This window comes from Mauremys reevesii, linkage group 1 (genome assembly GCF_016161935.1).
Source record: "Mauremys reevesii isolate NIE-2019 linkage group 1, ASM1616193v1, whole genome shotgun sequence".
NCBI lineage: Eukaryota > Metazoa > Chordata > Testudines > Geoemydidae > Mauremys > Mauremys reevesii.
Window position 1 is genome coordinate 303,916,313 of NC_052623.1, and position 15,485 is coordinate 303,931,797.

The window sequence follows — 15,485 nt, forward strand, 5'->3', positions numbered from 1 at the left end:
TTCTCAAAGAGGGAGTACAGCATTTCCACTGAAGTATCCAGGTCTGCTTTCAGGGCCTCTGCTGGGATGTCGTCAGGTCCAGCCGCCTTACTGTTCTTCATCATGGTGATGGCTTTTCTGATCTCGGCTCTGCTTGGTTTATCGCAATTGATTGGGAGGTCCTCGTTGGCTGGGTCGATGTCTGGTGAATTTGGTGGTGCTGGTCTGTTCAGGAGTTCCTCAAAGTGCTCCGCCCATCTGTTCATCTGTTGTTCTATTCCTGTTATAGACTTTCCCTGCTTGTCTTTAACGGGACGTTCTGGCTTGCTGAACTTTCCAGACAGTCGCAGCTGTTTCATGTTACCGCTGTATGCTGCCTGCTCTGCTTCTGCAGCCAGTCCATCCACATAATCTCTCTTATCCTTCCTAATATTCCTCTTCACTGCTCTGTGGGCTTCAGCATACTCTTTTTGAGCTTTGGCCTTTGCTGCTCTAGTCCTGCTGTTGTTGACTGCTGCCTTCTTCTTCTTTCTGTCTTCTATCTTAGTCAAGGACTCTGCTGTGATCCACTCTTTCTGCTGGTGTTTCTTAATTCCAAGCACTTCCTGGCATGCTGACCTAAGCGTGTCTCTCACTTTCTGCCATCTGTTGAGTACACTGTCTTCCTCTTCCTCAGACCGATCCTGTAGTACTGAAAACTTATTCTTCAGCATCAATCCAAAATCTTCCTTGGTCTTATGGTCCTTCAGAAGGTTGACGTTGTACTTCGCTCTTCTGTCTGACGTCTATCCAGTTCTTCTTCAGCTTCAGCTTCAATCTGGCCACCACTAAGTGATGGTCGGACGCCACGTCTGCTCCTCTTCTAACTCTAACGTCCTGCAAGGATCTTCTGAACTTCTTGCTAATGCAGACATGGTCGATCTGGTTTTCTGTCATGCCTGCTGGCGATACCCAGGTACTCTTGTGGATCCGCTTGTGAGGAAAGATGCTGCCTCCTATGACCAGGTTGTTAAGTGCACACAGATCCACAAATCTCTCTCCATTCTCACTCATCTCTCCCAGAGCGTGGGTCCCCATGACTTGTTCGTATCCTGTGTTATCCGGTCCAATTTTGGCATTAAAGTCTCCCATAAGGATGGTAATGTCTTTGTCTGGGAGAGTCTCTAATATTTTCTGGAGTCTGTTGTAAAAGTAGTCTTTGTCCTCCTCTTCACTGTCATTGGTTGGAGCGTAGCACTGAACAACATTCATCTTAATCCTCTTCATTTTAGTTCTGAAGGATGCTGTGATGATCCTGGGACCATGTGCTTCCCAACCAATCAGTGCTCTCTGTGCCTGTTTGGACATCATGAAGCCTACTCCCTGTGTGTGGGGTGCGTTGCTCTCTTCATGTCCTGAATACAGCAACAGCTCTCCTGTCAACAGTCGTCTCTGTCCAGCTTGCGTCCATCTTGTCTCGCTAATGCCTAGTAGGGTCAGGTTGTTGCTCCTCATCTCTGCTGCAACCTGCGCCGTCTTTCCTGACTCGCACCATGGTCCTCACGTTCCATGTGCCGATGGTAATCCTCCTGGTTGTAAGAAGGGTGATCGGCTTAGTGGCTTTCACCACCCAGCGTCATGCGGAGTTGAAGACCCTTCTTTTCCAGGCTAAAAGTCTCTGTTAACTCTATTGTTGGCGTTTCTGTAGCAAGCTGATTTTTACGGGGTGGAGTTGCTAGCCCCACGCCCAACCCTCCTCCTTTACCCTGACTTGGGACAGGCAGATGGCCCCAAAGGACCTCTCTGGTGGAGTTTATTGTGTTAGTATACCAGAATAATTAAAGTAGTACAACTTTTGTGTGTAAATGCATTTAGGAGCCTAACTTTAGGGACCCATTTTTGAAACTTTTGGCTTTAGTCTTTTTATCAGGAATTTTTATGGGTAGATCGCACTGTATTTATTAAGTAGCCCTAATTCATATTTAAATTGTTTTTACTGTGTCATTGTATGTCATGGGATGAATGGGTCTTTCTTTAAAATTAGCAAAAGCCACTTCAGCTGGGCCTGTTTACTTTTTCAAGTGCTGTTTTTCAAGAATGTTTGTTTGAATTAGGGGGAATTCCTCTCTTTTTTTTTTATCTTAAACTTTGCTCTTGAAAATTCAAGAGGTGGATTTTCAAAACCCCAGGGATAAGAAAATTATCTATCTAACGACACATGTGAAACTCAATATAAGATTTTATTATACCTTTTGAAGAGATTTTGTGAGATTATTTAAAGTGAAACTGCCAACCTCTGCTAAGTGTTTTCAAATGCAATGAGGATGTAGGGTAAGCAGCAGTTTTGGATTCTGTACTGTTTATTTGATATAGATAGGAGGCAGTCATAGTTGGACAGGAATTGAAATAGGACTCTACATGAATATGTGAGGCCCTACAAAAACTAGGGACAGCCCTGCTTCCTTAGACAAGTGAATATTCTGAGGGGGTTGTTTTGGTTTTTTTTTTGAGGCAGCTCTGCAGGCTTCAGAGATCCCCCAATATCCTGAGGTTAGTCTGCTATGGTCAGTAACCCCAAACTCTCCCTTAAACTTTTGGAAACCTCGCATTACAGAAAAATTGCTAGGTTTAGAGAAGTTGTACCACACATCAGCCATTTACAGAAACTGTTTCTTAATGACACTTTGTCTTCAGAAGCTTGTTGGGATTGTGGGGCAGTTGAGTTCCAGAGTTCTTTGATTCTCAAATACATATGGTCCTGGGGTGATGAATCATAATCATAGAGGCGAAGGTATGGCCTTTCAAATTATCTACATTTCTGATGAGGAAATGTATTTTATTGTAGTGGATTAGACCAATTCTGCAAAGGTGTTATTTTTAGTTGCCTCTGGCACTGCATCTTCTCCCAGGGGAGAGACTAATTTATTTCTCACAGTTGATAGCTTAACAATTCTGGATACAAGACAAACATTATTCTCTCTTCAGACTGTCCATGAATGTAAGGATTCAGTTTCTGAATCAGAGGAGTGTTTGTGGTCTGAATCTTTATCTCCAGATAGCGTAGTCAAATAACTGGAAGAAGCTATTTCATGAAAAGAAAACTGCAATGATGATATCCCTGGTACTATCATTTGGTACTAACGTGGAGACTAATAATGAAAATTATATTGAATGGGACATTTTATATGTATATTAAAAGCAGGAGAGAGACAACATGAAAAAAACACAAAGGCGTGACAACTAGCTGGGGCTCAAACTAACACACTAAGGGCTAGTCTACACTTACCAGCCGGGTCGACGCGGTGAGTTCGACTTCTCGGAGTTCGAACTATCGCATCTAATCTGGACGCGATAGTTCGAACTCCGGAAGCGCCGCGGTCGACTCCGGTACTCCACCACTGCAAACGGCGGTGGCGGAGTCGACCTTGGAGCCGCGGACTTCGATTCCGCGGCATCTGGACGGGTGAGTAGTTCGAACTAGGGTACTTCGAATTCAGCTACGCTATTCACGTAGCTGAATTTGCGTACCCTAGTTCGACCCTGCTTCTTAGTGTGGACCAGCCCTAAGAATTTTTTCCTTGACTACTAGGTTGTAAACCTATTTTTTGAAGTTGTGTGTTACTACCATATATACTCGTTCATACGCCGAATTTTTTAGTAAAAAAGAGACGCACCAGAGAAGGGGGTCGGCTTATGAACGGGTATAGAGAGGGAGAGCCAAACAGAGGGAGCAAGGAGAGGCAGCAGAGCCAAAAGGGAAGAGGCGTGGCCAGAGTCTCTCTGCTTCTGGCAATGCTGCTCTCCCCCCAACCTCCAAAGCAGCTGCAGCTCTGGGGCTGGCAGGCTGCAGCCGTGTCGCTCGGCCCCGCCCCGAAGAGCAGGCTGTGGCTGCACCGCCTGGGCGCCAGAGCACACTGTGGCCGTGCTGCCCGGCCCAGCCCGCTGGAACATGCGGCCGCGCCGCCTGGTCTGGCCCGCTGGAGCAACTCCAGCCAGGCCATAGACATCCTCCCCTGGCCGTCCCCAGATAAGGTGGGTAGGGATGGGATGGGGGGGAGGGTCCCGGGCTAGGGGTTGGGTCATGTTTGAGCCCTGGTCACAGGGGTTACTCCCCTGACTTCCAGCTTCTCCCCCTCAAAAAAATTTCCCTCTCTGTTGCTGTCCCGGCCCATCAGGGTAAGCAGCTGGCACGCTGGGACACTTTGTTTACTGAGGTTTACCTCTGTGCCTGCGGACGCTCAAGGTAAATAAACCATCTCGGCCCACCAGCGGCTTATCCTGATGGCCTGGGAGCCAAAGTTTGCTGAACCCTGAATTATAGGGTCGGCTTATGAACGGGTTATAAAAATTTTCCATTTCTATTTATCCATCTGGGGGGGGGAGGAGGAGGTCAGCTTATAAATGAACCAGCTTATGATTGAGCATATATGGTATTTTGTTCACTATTTTATAAATGTAAACACAGCCAAACCTGTGGTAAACAGCTACTCATGGGATTGACAACATATGGTTACTTAAACAGAGGTGTTCAGTGCTTACTTTGTAATGAAAGAGGTGTCAGGGCTCAAACAATGAGGTGCTGGGGTCAAGCAAAATTTTTACTTTCATAACTGATGCGACAAGCCCAGAGGTGCCAGGGCTGTGAGCTACTAAGCCTAGAGGTGCTTGGGCTGAGCCCTGGCACAAATAAAGCAATGGAGGTGTTCTTCTAATTAAGCTGGAGGAGCCTTTTACTCTACCTGTACAATACATTTGGGATATAATCTGGGTTGCTTGATCAGGGCCGGCTCTAGGTTTTTTGCCGCCCCAAGCAAAAAAAATTTTGGCTGCCCCCCTCCCCAGCCCTGGGCTCTCCTCCCCCCACCAATGCCCTCCCCCACCCGCACCCCTTGCCACCCAGCCCTGGGCTCCCCCCCACAAACGTGACCTCCTCGTTCACCACAGCAATCCCCGTTTACACTTGCAGTGGGGATCAAAATGTTTCTCCTATTTTTATTTCACTTTAGTATAAATTTCACCCCCCTCCGTTCCCCGCAACCCCATCTTTAGTGCTCCAAATGCACATGGAAGGCATAGGGACTAACCCTCAAACCTTGTACCCAGAAAGGGATGGGGATCTAGTAAAGAGGGTTCAGGCAGAGGAGCGGGTGTGGGGGTGCTTGGGGGCTCTACACTGGCAGAGAAGTGGGGTGTGATGTACTCGCAGAGGAGGGTGGAGGAGGAGAGGGGGTATCAGGAGGGTTGCAGGAGAAGAGGTGCAGGGGAAGGGGGAGGTGCGGGAGGACAGGGCTGGGGGAGGATACAAGGGGAGAGGTGTGAGTGAAGGGAGAGTACAAGGGGAAGGGGCTGCGAACGGGATGGGAGGTGCAAGGGCTGAGAGGGGCAGGTGCTGACAGCTGCTTCCCCAGCCCCGTGCAGGCAGAGCCGAGAGGACGGACACTGACCCCCAGGTGCCCGACCTGCGGGGGTCCCCCGGCGGGGCAGTATCCCCCGCTGCCCCGCTCGGAGCCGGGCTCTGCCTCCCCGCCCAGGGCAGGCAGCGCGGGGCTGAGGCGGGGGAGGTGCGCAGAGGGCTGGGTCCAGGGGCAGCGGCAGCTCTCTGCACAGCCCACTCCTGTGGGGAAACGCCACGCCGCCCTGGGGAGACTCAGAGCAGAGCAGCAGCGGCAGCAGGACCCCTCCCCCAGTCCCTCCCTGCATCCCCAGGCCCCACTTCCCTCCCTCCCCGGCTCCTCACACCCAGGCTGGACTGCAGTTCAGGCTGCCCTGCTGCTGGAGAGCCCAAGCATCATCCCCCGGAGCTGAGCCCCTTTCGCAGCCCAGGCCCAGCTCCGGGGGATGATGCTCGGGCTCCCCAGTGGCAGGGCAGCCTGAACTGCAGTCCAGCCTGTGCAACTCAGGCTGCCATGATTGCCATCTAGCTACTGAAGCCATAACTGCAGTGTCAGTTCCCGCTCAGTCTGAAAGCCTCAGCTGACGGGGAACATCTTGGTTCAGGGCCGGCTCCCGGCTTTTTGCTCCCCAAGTTAAAAAAAAAAGGGGGGGGGCGAGAGTGCCGCCCCTTGGAAAGTGCCGCCCCAAGCACATGCTTGGAGCGCTGGTGCCTAGAGCCGGCCCTGTGTTTGATAAAGGTGTTCTCTTGTATAGATTTCACTGTAACCTTATTAGAATACTTCATACATCTTGTTTTTCTTACTGCATTTTAGGTTTGTCGAGCTCACGTTGTGGCTACTATCTACCTACAAAATATACACTATTATTTGCATAAACATTTGGATACTTATACTTCCTAGATCAGGATGCCTTTTAAAAGTGGATTAGAATTAACTGAGTTCCAGAATATGACTGTCCCTGAGGATGATAACATCAGCAATGATTCAAATGATTTTACAGAGGTAGAAAATGGCCAGATAAATAGGTGAGTATTTTTCCACTGATGCTGTCTATCCTGTGAAACACACTGTTTAAAAACAGCATTCTAATTTTCAGTATATCTCTTGAATTATTCATTACTGAGTCATGCTCCATTTGAAAATGTAATTTGAATTTCATATGTGACATCTGTTGGGCATAGGCTGCAACAGCAGATAAAGCAAACAGAGTAGCAATGTATTCTTCATTTTGAATTTTTCAAATGAGTCTAATAAAATGCATAAACATATGGAGTAGCAAAATGCTAACATTTCAAAATATCTGCATATACAATACAAAAAATAAAATAATAACATTAAACCAACAAACATTTTGGGCAAATATAGGATTTTCAATAAAGGCTGTTTCACAATCTGATGTATGTAACCACAATGGTTGCAAAAATGTTCTTTAGGCTTCTGTGAATTGATAACTCATGCTCTTAACAGGAAATGTAGATCATATCTTCCTGTCTATGTTTAAAACTCTCAGCAAATGAGAATGTATATCAAACCTTTACTCCTAAGTTTGCAATAGCAAAAACCTAATAGAAAATGCACTTTTAGAAAAAAGTGACAGATTTATAATTAAGGTTCAAATTTAAATGTAAAAAAAAATTCTCTGCTCAGCAATTAAAGTAAAATACAATTATTACATGATTACTTAAAAATTATTATAGCATTTATTTTTGTATAAACTTTTTGTTAATTTAATACAATAGAACAATATTCTTTCCATCATAATAAACCCTTCCAAGCATTATTGCAAGGCAAAGAGTTAAATTTTCAGGTTTTGAATAGCCTTCATATTTACGGTAAGGATCTGCTGTTGTACTAGAGTGGCTGGCTGTTTCTGTGGCTTTTTTGAGCTGGAAACAAAGCTCCTCTCTGTGCTCCTCATTACACCACGTGCAGAGTTTTTCAGCTAGAGCACCTGAGTGCCATGTAAACTCTTCCCATTCAACAGCCTACATTCAGCAAAGTGGCTTAAAAAAGACATCAAAAGTATACAAGTTCCAACTCACTAAAAGCTCAGGGCCAAATTCTGTTTTATATGAATAGAAAAAATCTGCATAGTGAGCAATAAAATGTGAGTTCTCCTTCAGAAAGAGGGTGGCTGATTTGCACCTCATATGTAACTGGAAGAGGAATCTGCTGTCTGCCCGCAACAGATCTCAGGACTCTTGACATTGACATTGCAAACGTTTTTCTGTCTTCACTTGCTGTAACTTTATGAAAATGAATAGTTTTTAAAATGTATGAGAAATTAAATAGTTGATTCAGATGTAGATAAGCATAGTCAGACCAATCTGATAGATGTGAAGCAAATCTGTAAAACTAGCAATGGGATTAAGTACATTTTAACAGCAACATATGTGTCTAAGTTTGTCTTGGTTTAAGGGATAAACTTAAAGGGGAATTATACAGGAGAGATGATGACTAAGACTTTTCAAGATATTTTCCATCAGAGTGTATCCTTCAGGAACCACAGTCGGAGCACAGAAAATCATCTTTAAAGAGAACCTGTAAAGTTAGTAGACTAAATGCATCCCTCATTTAACACCACTGAAGTCAGTGGATATACAGACATCTGAATATGGCCCATAGTCAAAACACCACCACATTCTCATCATGCATTGCCAGTAATAAGGTCATAGCCAGGATAGTGAGAAGTGTAATAGAACTTTACATTGAAAGGTGCAGGGGTATAATATAGCTAAGGCTTCTGATTTAAGATTTAACCAATAAACACTGATTAACCCACCCCCCATCCCCCGATACTAAAAAAATAAATAAAATGAATAAATAAAGGAAATCAGTGTTTATCCAATAGATACCAGAAAACCCCCAGACATAGCTACTCAATTCATGCTGATTTCACCCCTTGTGCAGTTTGTTTATATAGGCAATGTCCCTGCTCCCTGGCTTGTATTTAAGGGCCTGTCTATGTGGAGCAGTAATGCAAACCATGGGGTGTGATTTCTAAAGCACACATTAATTGGTTTGTGTAGACTCTGCTGGTGTGCACTAAAGGTTCCCTAGTGTGCTCTAATGTAGTGCTGCTTGAAACAGTACTACGTTAAAATGCATCAGGGAACGAACACTAAATGCTAAACCAGAGGTTCAGTAACAAGGATGCAAAGGTTAATTCATTTTTATACATATAATAAAAATGAAAATACTTCTTTTGGGAAGTACCTGAAAAAGCTTCTCATTACAGTATAAAAGAGCCTCAAAAACCTAAATTTTTGGACATGTACATAGAACTCAAAAATTGTTAAAAATAACCCCCCAAAAATGAGCCCCAAAAAAGATAAAGCCCAAAAAATAGCCCACAATACTTTTTGATGTATTGCTATAATACATGGTTTGAGTCAGAGTTTATTACATATTTACAGTTAAATTAGAACTGTATGTCCCTGACCTGAGGATGTTAGCTCATCGAATGCCTTGTAGGGAATTGTTGGGGACGATATTTTTTAAGTAAAGCCATCCAGAGTGTTTTTGGTTTGGTGTTTGTTAAAAGAATCACCTAAAATTATCTAAGCAAAAGGGATCTTTGAAAAGGGGTGGCAACACATGGTTAGGAATGAAATTTGCATAATGATTGATGCAATAGCTAGGGCCCAGAGATCCATGTATAAGTTAACAAGGGGATCAGGGACATTGCAAAAACTAAACAACCAGACCAAGGGTTACACAATCTAAAAGATTTCAGCAGAGAAAAGAAGTGGGAGAAAATACATGCATGAAATATAACTCTAAGATGGTGAAGCCCAAAGGCTGGGGACAGACAGAAAAATAGCAGGGTGCTTTTGTTGTCCTAGTGACAATAGATTTCTAATGTGCACATTGTGATGACAAAGCAAAACAGCATGTGTGAAGAGTATGGAGGAAGAGAGTTATATCACTCTACAGAGCAGCTCTTCTGTTAGTGCTTTCCTAAGCTAAACTAAACTGAACTTTACAGGACAATGAGCTAAATCATTGGCTTTGCCAGGGCCCTAAAAGATTACTTTGATGGAAATACTAAAGCCCAGATTCTTGGCTACACCCAGGGAGCACCCAGTGCAGCTCAGGAGGGGGATGTGCTCTCCCCCACCCTGGGCTGGTTAAATTCAAGGCCAATCCCACAGTTTAACTCCAGCTGCTATTGGCTCCTGTTTGGCAGCCTACAGGGCATAGGAACATCCCAGGCATGCTCATTTCCCTCAGCTGTACCCCTTGTACCAGGAGCAGAGAAATCAGGTGGCTGTACAACACTAGAAGATCCTCTACAGTGGGATGAGCCTCCCATGGCTGGATTTGTTGTCTTTATGGCTAAGATCTACCAGCAGGCACACCATGCTAGAGGATCTGGACTAACAAATTCTGTTAATATGTATGCAGATTAATTACCATCCTGTCTACAGAAGCAGTACTTCTCTTTTACTAAAGATCCAGGAATAGCTTTCTATATTTGTTAGGTCTGGTTCTGTTCTCACACTACTGTAACTCCACTGACGCCTGATTTACACAAGTGTAAATGAACATTAGGCTCATTATAACCCTTTAAATAGCTAAATTTGACCCCCTTTTGCAGGTATAAAATCATGCTGTGCTTATAGCATTAAAGTGTATATTCATATTCTTTACATCCTCATGATAGAATATGTATTCTCTGACTTCTTTTCAGCAAGTTTATTTCGGATCGGGAGAGCCGAAGAAGTCTCACAAACAGTCACTTGGAAAAAAAGAAATGTGAAGAATATGTAAGTCTTTCTTTCTCTGTCTCTCTCGATATACTGTTGATTGTGAACTATACAACCCTTAGATCTGCTCTTCAGAGGTGCTGAGCACCTACAACTCCAGCTGAGCCAGGGGAGCTGCATGTTCTCAGCACCTCTAAAAATCAGCTCCTATGATTAATGGAAGGTGTTTTTAAAAATACTGAAAATATTTAAAGCAATATATATTGCCCGCACTATTTCTGTTCTTTAAGTGCATTTATCCTTTCCATTAGGCAGTAATTGGAATGTCCATGTGAAAAGGTTCACTAGGATTTATTCTCTTTCAAATCTTGCTTTGTATTTTTTGTACTGTATCATTGCTGTAGCAGTAATTACTTTTATTTCCTATAACGTAAAACTTGGAATTCACTGTAAATGTGCATTGTATAATGAACTCTAAACTATTTATATGTCCGTTTTTCCTGTGTCCAGATTCCAGGAACAACCTCATTGCAAATGTCTGTCTTTAATCTCAGCAACGCCATTATGGGTAGTGGAATTTTAGGTCTTGCCTTTGCACTAGCCAACACAGGAATCATCCTTTTTGTGTAAGTATCCACACAGTGAATAGCAGGACTGGGCACGCTTTCATTTTGATTTTAAAATGTTTGCATTTAGAGAGAATGTGGTTGTCTATAGACCATTCAAAATGCAGTGGGCAGTTTTACTAAATGAAGTAAGCTGTATACATAAGTAGCTAGGATTTCAGAGGTGCTGGCTTCAGTAGCAGCAGCTAATGCCTAGACCACAGATTTAGGTAACTAAACATGGACTTAAATATGCAAGTTTGATCATTTTGGTCATGGGTTTCAGATATGAATGTATCACAGTGATTCATGAGGTGTAATTTTGGACCCATTGAATTCAATACAAGTTTAGCCATTGGCTTCAGTGAGGCCAGGATTTCACTTGGAGTCTCCAAGCTGCATAAGTATTAGAGCATTTTTGGACAAGAAATGGTATGAGAAATGTTAGTTTTTAAACAAGAGAATAGATTACCCAATTTATATTTTAATCACTAATTTGTTATCCTACTTCTCCCAGAGCTCTAAAAAACAAAATTTAAAGAATCACACACCCTTGGGTGAATCTTTGGGTGTTCTATGTCCAGGTCCAGAATCTCACTCACTTTCTCTACCAATTCCCTGGGTAAGATGCCCAGAAGGGTAGTTTTCTATTAAGAGAAAAATAGCAGGCTACATTTAGGTATTTTTAATATGTGAGCAGCTAAATGTCAGTGATTAAGAACCTGTCCTGATCTCCAAGAATCGATGAGAGTTTTGCCAGTGCCTTCACTGGGAGCACAAAATCCAAACACTTATTATTTTAGTGATTACATAGTGCGAAACTACTTCTGAAAAGCAAAGCAAATTAAAATCCTTCAGCATAAGCACTCTGTGTAATATAATAATGGTAACTTACAAAGAATAGGGTAAGCTATGCAGTTTGCACAACTTGTTGGAGGCAGTGTAGAGCCGCTCCACCCAAGGGACTAAGACAAATTGTATCTCTCTCAAAACTGCCTGGCGTGTATAGGGATTTACACATGGCATTGTCTAGAAGTAGGGCCCTACCAAATTCACAGTCCATTTTGGTCAATTTCACGGTCATAGGATTTTAAAAATAGTAAATTTCATGATTTCAGCTATTTAAATCTGAAATTTCACAGTGGTGTTGTAGGGGTCCTGACCCAAAAAGGAGTTGTGGGTGGAGGGTGTTGCAAGGTTATTGTATGGGGTTTGCAGTACTGCTACCCTTACTTCTGCGCTGCTGCTGGTGGCAGCGCTGACTTCAGAGCTGGGCAGACGGAGAGCAGTGGCTGCTGGCCAGGAGCCTACCTCAGAAGGCAGCGCTGCTACCAGCAGCAGCACAGAAGTAGGGATGGCATGGTATGGTATTGCCACCCGTACTTCTGCACCGCTGTCTGCAGAGCTGGATGCCCAGGCAACAGCCGCTGCTCTCCAGCTGCCTCACTCTGAAGTCAGCACAGAGGTAAGTGTGGCAATACCATGACACACCCCCCCCCTTAAAATAACCTTGAAAACACACACACACACCCCGCCGCTCCCTTTTGGGTCAGGACCTCCAATTTGAGATACGCTGGTGTCCTCCATGAAATCTGTATAATATAGGGTAAAAGCACAGAAAAAAACAGATTTCACAGGAGGAGACCAGATTTCACGGTCCATGACGAATTTTTCATGGCCATGAATTTGGTAGGGCCCTATCTATAAGGTTCCACTGGCCGGCGTAATGAGAAGCATGACCATGGTTTCTCCTGGTCCCTACCTCCTTTAACGTGGTTTATTTACTGCAGTGTGGAGGGAGGAAGTAGCCCCTACTCTTAGAGGCCATTATTGTGCCTATTCTTCAGGTGGATCACACAAGGCATAACCGCCAGTGGCAAGGCAGAGCACAATCTGGCCCCAGACTCCTGGCTGCTTCAGTATTTGTCCTAAAACCAGGGTAAGGAACACTTGGACAGACAAAGCTAAAGAGTTCCAGTTGTTCAAAGGCTTAGATGTTTAATTTTTATACAGTCTATGCTGACGGGAGAGAGCTCTCCCATTGGCATAATTACTCCCGCTCTCTGAGCGTCTGTAGCTATGTTGGTGGGAGAGCTTCTTCTGTCAATATAGCACGGTCCTCACTGGCTCTTAGGTCGGTGTAACTTACATCACTCCAGGGGGATGGCTTTTCCACACCCCTGAGTGACAAGTTATGCTGAAGTAACCGCTAGTGTGTACAAGCCCTAATACTTTTTTGTGCACAGCTAGGGGAAAAAATGATGGGTAGGAAGCACATGAGATTTATATCCTCTATTTTCCTTTCTGAGATCTAGCACATGGTACCAAGAGACAGATCTGAAACTTAAAATATGAAAAGATACAAATCGGTTCAGGATGTTTTTGAACTGCTTTGCTACTGCAGCACTGACAAACATTTAATTAAAAATAAACTCACTAGCTTATATGTCAAACTAAAAATGGAAGTGGACAGAGCTATTGCTACATCAGTGATTTCTAATTAAAATTATAGCAGTGCTTCAATTTTTTATATTCAGTTTGCAAATATCTGTCTTATGTGTGTGCAGTACAAGATTGCCCTGTAATCTGAAACCCATTGAAAAGAGAAAATCATTCTGACTTCCACTCTGGGAATTGACTTGCTTTGGAGAGTTCAGGGTCCGGTCTACCCTATAACTGTAACCAAATCAGGAATCAGCCCCTGGTCCAGTTACGCTTTAAAAGTTACAGTGTAGATGGGAACTATCTGTGTCACTGTAACAGTCCAAAGCATTAGTCTAATTCCATTCTGATTCCACTCAAACTTTAGTTCTTTGTAAACTCTCACAGCCTTGTCTGCTCCTCTCTTCAACACACATAGTGCTATTGAACTCATTAGCACTAACAAGAAGCTAACACCACATTCTGTAAAGCATTCTGTTTCCAGGGGCAGTTGAGAGGTGTGTGTCTCCTGAATGCTTACATTAACAAGATAAAAGCAGAAGTAGATCACATACACCTCTACCCTGATATAACACTGTCCTCGGGAGCCAAAAAATCTTGCCGTGTTATAGGTAAAACCGCGTTATATCAAACTTGCTTTGATCCGCCGGAGTGCACAGCCCCCTCCGCCTCACCCCCGGAGCACTGCTTTACCGTGTTGTATTTAAATTTGTGTTATATCAGGTCGCGTTGTATATCGGGGTAGAGGTGTACATGATACTGAACCTTAGATATGCTTAAAATGATCTTTGATAGTAGTTGGACTTGTGAATCAAATACTGGGTAGATCTGTGGAGTTACCCGTGTTGTACAAAGTATTTAGCTAAGGTGAATGCTGGGTACATTTTTTGTCCTATAAAGAACAGAATTATTTTCTACTTAATTAACTATGCAGATTTAATCGCAGATATTTATTAGCCATGCTTTTGTTAGCTTCGTAATGGTTTTCAGTCATGTTAGCAATGTCATAGACAAAGCTATTAAGACCAAAGATGTAGTAGTTAGTGACAAGTTAGAAAGTGAGAGGCAAGTTAGCAGGGAATGAGCCATCAAACCAGTCTTCAAGATACTAAACCCTAATCTGACTTCTGGAGCTCTGTGGCAAATAAAGACCACTGTTTAAAATGTTCCTATGTCCTGCAATGCAGAGAGTTGAATCCAATTGATCAAGAATAATTTTTTTTCCTCACAACTTGATCAAATGAATCTTTCCAACAAATATATAGTGCTATCTTTATCACACGTTGCTTTACAAATGATTAAAGACAGAGACCAAGTATTATTATTTTTGCGTTTTGAACAGAGGGCCTTGCTGTATTCATTACTTGTAAATTACACTGATTTGAAATGTTTCTAAGCCTTCTTTGATCTGGGTAGACTTTGGTTACCGAAGAGAACCATGCACTGCAATCTAAAAGTAAAAAGCAAAGATGGAAAAGGAAATCTGTATGTTAAAAAGTTTGTTTGTTTAATTAGGGCCTGCGTTTCTACCAGCATGACTCTACTGACTCCAGTGGAATCAAATTTAATCCCCGCACAACTGAGATCAGAATCAGGATTATATAGTCTTTGCATACTGAATTCAAAATTAACAAAGCAACAAAAACACTATTGTTATATATTGTGTAACTTAACACAATAGGTAGGTATGATGCTTTGCACGTGTAAAATAAGATGAGAGCACATAGGTGCTTACAATCTAATATGGCTAATAACTATGAGCTATGCCATAGAAAGATTCTTTCATATCAGCAATAGGGGAGAAATTCTCACAGCTGCAGAATGTTTGGAAGTCTGCACATGAGCCAGTCCACAGAGGGACCTTAGGAGGAGGATTCTGCAGACTTCGGCACTGGTTGAGCCGAGCTCTGCTGTGTCCTGATTCCCAGTGGAATGCAAGGGGGTTTGTGTGGCAGAGCTGGGAGAGGCAGATGTGTGACCTGTTAGTCCACCAATTTTACAGATCCCCAGGTCACAAAGCCTAGGCCTCTGCAGTGCAGTGGGTCACAGTAGTTGCTACAGCTGATGAGTGAAGGAAGCAGCTGTGGACAGACAGCATAGCTTCCCAGTGTGGGAGGTAGGATTCTGTTCCTCCTAGTCCTGCGTCGGTCCTCTGCATATAGCTATACACTTGGCTTGGACTAGGGATGAGAATTTTGCCCGGATTTCTTATGTGGGTGCCAGCACTTTTTTAAACTGTACAAAATGTGAAGCATGAGAACAATTTTGATACTACTGAGTTGCCAAAGCTTCACTGCTTATGTTTTGAGTTTGCAAAGAGCTAGGGGCACTAACATTTTCATTCCATTCTGTGGGATGGTACTGGCACTAGTCTGCCT

The 15,485-nt window shown here is 43.5% G+C and overlaps 1 protein-coding gene across 3 annotated transcripts in view; it reads left to right on the forward strand.

Annotated features, from left to right (window-relative positions):
* The window catches only part of SLC38A1 (solute carrier family 38 member 1), a 54,191-nt gene that overhangs the window by 22,292 nt on the left and 16,414 nt on the right, over nt 1–15,485 (forward strand). For 2 of the 3 annotated variants that reach the window (XM_039498344.1, XM_039498423.1), the window contains exons 2-4: nt 6,165–6,376; nt 10,045–10,120; nt 10,571–10,686. In XM_039498344.1, coding sequence (XP_039354278.1) covers nt 6,258–6,376; nt 10,045–10,120; nt 10,571–10,686 — 311 coding nt within the window. In that variant the 5' untranslated portion in view covers nt 6,165–6,257. Of the gene's footprint in view, nt 1–3,930; nt 3,991–6,164; nt 6,377–10,044; nt 10,121–10,570; nt 10,687–15,485 lie in introns of those variants that run through there. The other variant, XM_039498504.1, reaches the window with a different exon arrangement.